General features: G+C 40.2%; 1 protein-coding gene across 2 annotated transcripts in view; it reads right to left on the reverse strand.

The window, feature by feature from the left end:
• Positions 1-3,374: 3,374 nt before the first annotated feature.
• The window catches only part of Wwtr1 (WW domain containing transcription regulator 1), a 117,252-nt gene continuing 111,204 nt past the window's right edge, over positions 3,375-9,422 (reverse strand). For both annotated transcript variants that reach the window (XM_028763552.1, XM_028763551.1), the window contains exon 7: positions 3,375-6,772. In XM_028763552.1, the coding sequence (XP_028619385.1) occupies positions 6,588-6,772 (185 nt within the window). In that variant the 3' untranslated portion in view covers positions 3,375-6,587. The remainder of the gene's footprint in view (positions 6,773-9,422) is intronic.

Here is a 9,422-nt window from a genome sequence, read left to right on the forward strand (position 1 = left end):
TTTCTTTTGCCTAAGATGCCTGGGAAACTCCTGAAGTAAAAGAAGGCTCAGGCCAGCATCACCCACCTGACACTGACCATACTTTCCTTGACAGCTATGTGTTCCCATACCTTTGTCATGGGCACTGATTGCACTTTCACTTTCAGGGTTTTAGAAAGGCGATCAAGTTTACTTCCACCTATACCTATTCTCTATGCTTGTACAGTGCTTGTGATGCACCAAAGAATCAGCCATGTGCTTCTTGATGAGCACTTAGCTCCTTCTTTGCCTAGGCATGGAAAATACAAGGTAAAAGAAAACTCACTCCTCTCTAGAGAGATTTATCAGCTTATCAGAACTGTGCTGTGGAGGGCAAAGGCAGCCCTGAGTGGATGAAGGTCTAAGTGAATGTGTGCTGTTGACACAAACTTGACTATGTCATGCACCCTTGCCTCAGATCCAGAGGGAAATAAGAGTCTTTCTCTGGAGCCCAAGCATACGTGTTGATAGTGTGTGCATAACTGTGCACCATACTTTTCTGCCTCTGGATATTTATGGCCTGAAAATTGGTCCCATGAAAATTAGCTAAACCTGGCTCCTTGACCCAGCTCTATCCCCATAAACCTTACCTCCTGTTCAGCTGTATGCAAAAACTCTGCCTCTCTGTTCAACTCTATATAATAAACACTTGTGGGTTGTTTTTCTTCCATCAGAGAACCAAGTGCCCTGGCCCCAGATTTTCTGTATGTTTGTCCTTTTTCATTCCATTCCACTCCAGATAGGTCCAGGTCCTGGGAATAGAGTTGGGTACACTTATCTATGAGCTGTCTGGAATTAAATATAAATGTATGGGAACATCTTGCTATAACCAGTAGGAACTGAGATGTGACGCATTTGATCAAGTATACCAGGCAGACTCATTCTGTTTCAGGAACTTGATTCACTCATGTGACAAGAAACTCACCACAGGGGATAAGGTTTCTGATCTTGACTCTATACTCATGCTAATACATTTAAAGAACTTGCTTATTCTGGGTGAGGCATATGTCAGCCCTCCAGTGTCAGCACTGAAAGACTTGTCAAATATGCTCCCAGCGGAGTACAAGTAAATCACATACCCAGCAGCTCTGCTGTCCACACATCCATCCACAGTGTTTAATCATAGCTTAAAAGATCAAGTGTCCCAAGGGAAAAACCTACAACACAGTAGTCATTTTGGGGGCTGGGAGAAGAGGGTTTCTCTGTGTAGTCTTAGCTGTCTGTAAACTTGCTCTATAGATCATACTGGGTCCATCTATCTCTGTGTCTGAAGTGTTGGGATTAAAGGTATGCATCACCATACACAGCTTAAGTCACAGATTTTAATACTGGCAATAACACACGTTCTCCATACATTATCATCTAAGGAAAGATTTTAACGAGAGAGGAAAAGGAAAGTGGTAAGAAAAAGACAGAGGGAAGGAGGGGGAAGATAAGGAGTGAGTGGGAGATAGTAGGGAAGGAGGGAGGGAGGGAAGAAGGAAGAGGAGAGAGAATAGAGGGAGGGAGGAAACTCCTGAACATGAGTGTCAGCAGCAGTGCCTGTCACAGATCTGTTCGTCCAACTCCATTCATCCACTACATGAACTTACTGAGACATTGTCCCATTAATTAATTGGCAAACAACTTGTTCAACCAACCTTCCTTATAAACTCTTTCCCCTCTTTGTGGTACTGTTTTTCTATGTATCTTCTATCTCAAATACTGCTTGGCTTGTGTGCTTAGGAACTAGGGACATGGTGCAGAATAAAAACAGAACTATCTGCCAGCTACATAGGTTAAAGCTCAGGTATCCACTCACATATCCACCAACACTGCCCCAAGTATGTCTTTTTCCCTGTATTCTAGCCAGCACCTGTCACTAGTCCTTTTGAATTTTATTGGAGGTGAAATAGCATACAATTGTCTCAACTTCTGATTAGTGTAGTAATGGCATTATAAATGAGCTACCACCCCCAGCTTTGTCATGCATGTATTTATATTGCTGGGCCCTTGCTGGGGTCTAGATGGAAGGTCATTACAAGTATGTCTTTGAAGTGTATGTCTTATCCCTGAACCCTTTTCTATTCCATCTTTCTGGTTACCAAACGATAAAACTTTCCTTGACTCTGCCTTTCTCCCATGACGTTTCAGCCTTGGTTCAGGTTGATAATCACTGGAGCCAGTGGAATAAAATCATGAAATAGAACTTCTGAAGCCATAGACCAAATTAATTTTTTCCTACATTCTCTCCTCTAAACTCTGGTATTTTGGCACAGCAATGAAAAGTTAATAAAGTAGGCAAGGGAGACTGGTAAGACGGAGGAAAGGCAGGAAAAGGAGTTATAGTGGTTGAAATGAACCATCTTCCATAGCCTAGGGCATTTGAACACATGGCCCCAAGAGATGCAGACTTTGGGAAATTTAGAAGGTACAGCCTTGAGGGAGGAAGTGTGTCACTGGACTTGGTCTTGAGAAACCCTGCTGTGATGGTTCAAGCCTTGAGTCTTCAGCTTCCTGCTCTAGCCAGCATGTCTGCTGCTTGCTAGTGGGGAGCCATGTCTCCCTGCTAAGATAGACTCTTATGCCCTTTCTCTTGTAAGCTGTATTGGTCATGTTGTGTCAACACAGCAATAGCAAGTAACTAACATAGTTAGAAACAAAGCCAGAGCTTTCTCCAAGGCAGAAGCCACAGCAGGCCTCTCCTGGATGCCCAGGAGACTCAGCAGTAATAGTCACTCTGTTAGTGGCTTAGGGCATTTCTAGCTCTCAGCCTACGAGGGATCAAATGGACTCGGGAAGGTGAGATGGGATGTAAAGTGAACTGGGTAAACTGACAGTATGCACTAAAGAAACAAAACTTACACCAACAATAATACAAGGAATGCACTGTTTAAAATACTTTCCACCTATCACATCTGCAAAGATTAAAGAAGTACACAATGTCAAACCCTAGACTGGCAGTGGTGACGAGGGTTTTTGCATGTATGTTGTTGGGAGCATAAATTTGCAGTCATTTTTAAGTAAAATAGTTGATAGAATACATCAAATTTAAAGCCACATAAATTTTGAGGCAAGATTCCATCCTAGAAACATAATTTTGATGAGGGTATTGGAAGAATAATGAAGTTTTTTTTTTTTAATTTGTTTTTAAGTTTGTACCTTTAAAAGTCTTCCTGGTTACCTCAAATGAAATAGATTCTAAAAATCTGTGGACATTCATAGTGTCGAAGGCCATGTAGTCAAAAGCATATTTGCCTGCAGAACCTCAGGTCTTCCTGTCTCTCACTGTCTGCCAGGGGCTGTCGAAGCCACTTCAGTTCTACCCAAAGCCCTCAGTCAGTGAGCATCCCACACGACAAAAACAAAGGCCCAAGTGGAAGTTCAATCGTATTTATTTTTTTTATAGAGAATTGAGAAGTAAAACCTGTACCAAACTCTAGATAAAATGGCTTGATCTGATGAATTTGTTTGCACAGTTCCTGTATGTAGAACATACTGGATTATAAATCAACAATACAGGTCCCATTTGGTAAATCGTAGAAGTAAAAATAAAAAAAAATTAAGTTAAAGTATTAGCACATTGTATAATACAGTGTCAGGGAAGGGGTCTCCGTCAATCACCATTTTATATTAACCGTTTTCCTTTCTGAATGGCTTGTTTTGTTTCACGAAAGTTGTACTTTCAGAAGTTACTTCTGATTACATCACAAAACGCAGTACTCCGTGACATGTCCGTCACTTCACATCACCTTCTGCAGATTCCGTTCTGCTGAGCAGTGCCCAGGAGGCTAAGGCTTACTCTGTTTTATGTGCTTCTCACACACTGAGAAATCATTGAAAGAAATACATTTTCTATCCTAGATACTACTGTGAAACATGGCCTAAATATCACCTACTGTTAACAAATGACAGGATGTTTAGCTATTTAAATGCTTCAGTAAAGTGTATCTTATCAAGAAAAACGTGTTTTGAATCCAACTTTAAAAAATGTCTCTATTCTATGACAAAATTTGGAGATGACATGGTAAAATTTATTGATTTAGGACATAGAAGACTAGATAGTCTGAGAATTGGCGATACAGTATATGAATAGCACCTTATTATGAATTCATAGAAAGTATTAATACTTATAATAATGTTGAAGAACCACTGAGAGACTGCTCTGAGGGCTGGGGATGACGCTCCACTGGGGAGTACTCGCCCAACACACATGAAGTCTTGGGTTCACTCAGAACTAGAAACAAAAGTCTGATTTCTAGCTTTAGTCTTCTGTAACAAAGCACATTTTATGTTCTTAAAAACAACAATTATGATATCTGGCTTTATCTATTAGTAAACAGTCAAGGGCCATATTTCATTCTAGAAAAATACTATATTAATTTAAAAGGTTTAAACTAATTTACTAAGAAAATTATTCTAGTATTTCATAATGCCACAAGCTTACTAGAAAATTGCTTCTAAAACTTGGTAACAGAAATCATTTATGATTTAACTAAATTTTTAAAAAAGAATCTCTTTTGTTTTTTACACTTAATAACCTGAAATGCATCTAGAAAAATATTTTTAAATACAGTAACATTGTCGAGTTTTGTTAGGTCCCTTGTGTTTTGGCTTGTTTTTGGTTTTCCTCAGAAAGAATGTACAACTCTTTTTTTTTTTTTTGCAACTTCTGCTAACAAAAGAGGAAACAAAAGAGTGCTCCCTTTCAACCTAGTAGCAACATAAATACCTACGTGCTTCTCTGGGAGTGCTCAGAGAGAGCAAGGAATTACCTGGACATAAATTGGGGTTCCTTCAGAAAAAGAAAAATCACTTTAAGAGTGCCAGAAGCCACAGTAGTCCATGCTCTTGTCTGTGAGACCCTTGGCAATACATAGACAATGTCACATCCCCACCCCTTCCTCCTCTGCCCTTCCCTGGTAAAGTGCACCCTAACCCTCTTCTCTCTAACAGCACACAGGCATCGAGAGAAAATTGTTGCTTTGCTCTTTGGGGCACTCTCACACAGTCTTGCTTGCCTTGTTTTTGAGGGGTTCTGACATGTCTGCTTCATCAACTGGCCTTTCTGCCATGTTCCCCAGCTATGCTACTTTGCCTCTGACCTTTCAACTTGCCTCTTCCCACCAAGATCAAATGTACTCTGTGCATTTATATTCCAATGGATCAAAAGGGATCTTACTGAAGATCCTCAACAAAGAAACCTTCATGCTCACAGCAACTGAAAGCTTCCTTACAGATTCTTGATGTCTTTCAAAAAATAAAAAAGAGATTAAATTCATAGATTATAAATAATGTCAGTTCAAAATACTAAACAGCTAAGGACTTCATTGCAAGTGCAGGCAGACTGCCTGCCAGATGGACATGAAACTCTCAGTCCTTAAAAAGCTAACAAAATAAGGAATATGTTGGTTACATGAGAGGTATTGAGTACATACCTTAGATTTTTTTTCTTACCAACTTAGCAAAAGGATTAGGATAGTACAGGAATCAATTTAACTGAATTCAGAAATACAAATCTACATCACATGCCCTGACAAGGGCCTTTCTGTGTATGTTAATCAGACATCTGCTTCATTCTTCAAACAGTTTCATAGACAGGATTATTTTTAAACACTTGAAATCTGGAAAGCAGAACTAATAAGGCCTCAGAATACAAAATGCAGCATACGAAACTCAAGGGTCATCAGGCTGCGGCTAACGTTGGCCTGATGTTTTCAGAACAGGTTCAAAACACAAAAACATAGTTGCCTCTGATTTATCAAAAACATTTGGCTACCCTTTGTAATAGCTACAAAATTATTATTTTGTATATATAAAAACAAACATCAAATTCTAAGCTGCATTTTGAAAACAAAATCCAAGTTGCAATAAAAAATAGTTCTGTTCTGTAATCATTGATACTGGAACCAAACTGGTCTCTTTCACATGATCTGTCTGATGCAAGAATTGTGACAGATGTTCAGTTACCCTCCTGCTCACAGGACTAAGCTGCTATGCAGGAAAATGATGAAAGGTGATAACACAGAATAAGAGAAGCCATCAGAGCCAGCATGGATTCCAAACTACACTGTATCTTCTACAGGAGAAAATTACTATCCATACAATGATTTTTTTAAAAAAGATCAAGTTAAATAAGTTTTAAAGCATTTGTTACTACTGTTATCAGTACAGTTTTTGAAACTGTAAATCAGGTCGTTGTGTACACTTCCTGGACCAAGCTGCCTATCAGAATTCACTGCCTGAGGTCAGCTTTTTATGGCTTAGAACCAATTGATAAATGAATTTAAGCTAACTGCAATAAAGCTCGGCCATAGGGCAGCGGGCATTTTCTAAAAAGTTATTCTGCACAATCAATCCTGCTTTTTATCTGCCACAGAAATGCAGGCTTGCAGAAAATGAAAAGAGAATATTTATTTCTGTGTCTTCCTGCAAATCACAACCAGGCAATGATTAAGTGGCCACATGGACAAGGAGTGTGAGTATGAAGGCAGAAGGCCGGCAGCTGCAGGCCCGCTCCGCTCCATGGCTTGGTCCGCAAGGCCCAGGACACGTTAGCAAACAGCTGCTTCATGTTATAACAGTAGTGATTACAGCCAGGTTAGAAAGGGCTCGCTTTTGTTCAGAGCAGACTCTACATCATTGAAGAGGGGGATCAGATCTTCAGACTCCAAAGTCCCGAGGTCAACATTTGTTCCTGGAAGGCAGTCCAGGAAATCAGGGAAGCGGGTCTGCTGAGGATTGACGGTCATGGGTGTCTGACCAGAATTTTCACCTGTAATAGAATTAAGGGTTACTGGGTTATTTCCTCCTTGTAAGGATTTGTGTTTTTTTTCTTTTTTAATTTTGTTGTTGTTCAAGGCAGGGTCTCACTATGTACCTCTGACTGTCCCAGAACTCACTATGTAGACCACTGGCCTCAAACTCATAGAGATCCACCTGCCTCTGCCTCCTGAGCACTACAATTAAAGGTATGTGCCACAAAGTTCAATTAAATTTTTTTATGATTATTTTGGCCATAAAAGGTTACATCCATGCAACATATGTGTACCTGGTACCCACAGACCAGAGTGTGTTAAGTACCCACAGTAACAGACAGTTGTGAGCTATCATGTAGGCAGTGGGACTTGAGCTGGGGTCCTCTGGAAGAGCAGCTGATGCTCTTAACCACTGAGTCATCTTGCCAGCCTTTTCTTTTAAGTTCTTGAGAAGGGCACAGATAGTTCAAGTGTTAACATATTTACATTTCACATATGCAGACAGACATCACATTAGTGACCCATTCCTATTTTGGAAGTGTTTATCCCAATAAGACTAGAGTTCTGCAGAACACAATTTAAAAAAAAAAAAAGCTAGAAAGTTAAGCAAGCACATAGAATTAGTGTCTGCCATATCCAAGGCTGTGTCATCTATCTAACAAAGTTATCATTACAGGGGCTAGAGACATGGCTCAGCAGTTAAAAGCATTTACAACTCTTCAAAAGGACCTAGGTTCCGTTACCCAGCACCTACGTATTGGTGCACAAACACCTGTAACTCCAGCTTCAGAAAATCTGATGCCCCCTGGCCTCCAGACCCCTGCATACATGTAGGACACATAAACAACTCACACAGGCACACACGCACAAAACTAAAGATAAATAAAATGCTTTAAAACTTCAAAATGTACAATCTTCTAATTCTTGAGATTGCATACTTTAGCCAAAAAAGTCTTCTTTTAAAAGAATTCTTCCTATTCTTCCTCACCAGAAATGACCGCAAGAGTAGCCAAGTCACGCTTTTTCATCAAGCTTAACAATCTTAAGGTGTTTCTTTTTGCAGTGACTCTACAATGTCATTGTAGTCTTTTTTCTTTTCTTTTTCTTTTTAATTATCTTTGTAGATTTAACTACTTGAGTGGTTACTTAAGCTACTTAAGGAAAAAAAAAAAGGCAACTCTTCCAGAGGTGAGATTTTCATGGAACATTCTGGAAGGATGACTGACTTCCCAGACTTATGTTAATACACCTTTGTTCCATCTTCATCCAAGTCTAGATACGTGTGCTTGTTGCAAAGGGAGAGGGTTCTTAGACAGCTTGCTCAAGGGGAAGTGGTCAATGTGGCTGGCAGATTCAACAATCTTCTAGCCACTAGTGAGCTCTGCCTGCCCTCAGCTAATTACTAAATATTCCATGTCTCTCTTTAACAGTTTATGTCCACTTCCTACAAACACCTCACAGAGGTTACTCTGAACTCAATGAGTTCACAGTCACTTAACCCAGTTAATAGGAACCACAGTGTTTATCAAATCTATTTCATCAACAGACTTCTTCAGCGGCAGGGCAGACATGAGAACACTCATTTCACTGGTGAGAAGGGGAAGCTCACAGGAGTTCCATAGAGGACAAGACACCATTGAACTGTGTATTATTACATCTTCACAACCACTCCCTACTTACCTACTTAACATTATTTTAGAAACCTATAGGAAAGAATCTATCTTTTTAAGATCCCCTGAACTACCCACCCTCTCCCCTTACTTCTCTTTTTACCCTCCCTAGATTCCCAGTGTTTAAAAGATGAAAGAAAAGAAATGAAGATGCCACCACATAAGGAAGCAAAATGTTGGGGATGGGGTGTGTGAAAAGATGGAGTGCAGAAAAGAGCAGTAATAAATCAAACACAGACCAGTGCAAACCGCACTCACAACCCCTTCTATGCTCTTCACCTACTCCTGTCAGCCTATAAGACCCAGAGATGCTGTTCCTGCATCCAGCCTGTACTTTCGCAAGGCTCAACTGTAAACACAGCTAGGAGTCTGGCATTCAGACTCAACATTTTAGACTCATAGCAGTACACAGCAGTTGGACATGCACAGGGTATGCTAAGCTTCAGGCACTGCAAACCAATGATTCGGGAGGCAATCTTTGATTTTTGTCATAGAACTACTGCAAGTGTATGAGCGTTTTGCATGCATAAATCTTAGTATAACTCCTGAATGTCTGGTGCCTACAAAGGTTAGAAGACGGTTCTAGAACTGGAGTTACGGAGAGTTGTAAGTCACATGTTGATGCTGTGCACTGAACCTGGGTCTCCCGGGAAAGCATCAAGTACTGAAGCATCTCTCCAGCACAACAACTGCTTTTCTGTCATGAATAATGATAGAAGAAATGCTTGCAGAAGTATTTACAAAAAAAAAAAAAAAAAAAAAGAAGTATTTACAAAGGGCATATACTCAAGCTGTCACTTATCTCTGGCTTGGCTAGCAGGACCAAGAAGAACTCTATGTAAGCTGAGCATGGTGATCCATGCCTTTCATTGCTGTCAGTGCTGTGCTCAGGAGGCAGAGGCAGGGGGGTTCTTGACATTCAAGCTCAACCTGGTCTACATACCAAGTTCCAGCCAGAGGTACAAAAAGAGACTCTGTCTCAAAATTAAAAGTAAGA

Source organism: Grammomys surdaster, unplaced genomic scaffold (genome assembly GCF_004785775.1).
Source record: "Grammomys surdaster isolate TR1022 unplaced genomic scaffold, NIH_TR_1.0 139, whole genome shotgun sequence".
Taxonomy (NCBI): Eukaryota; Metazoa; Chordata; class Mammalia; order Rodentia; family Muridae; genus Grammomys; species Grammomys surdaster.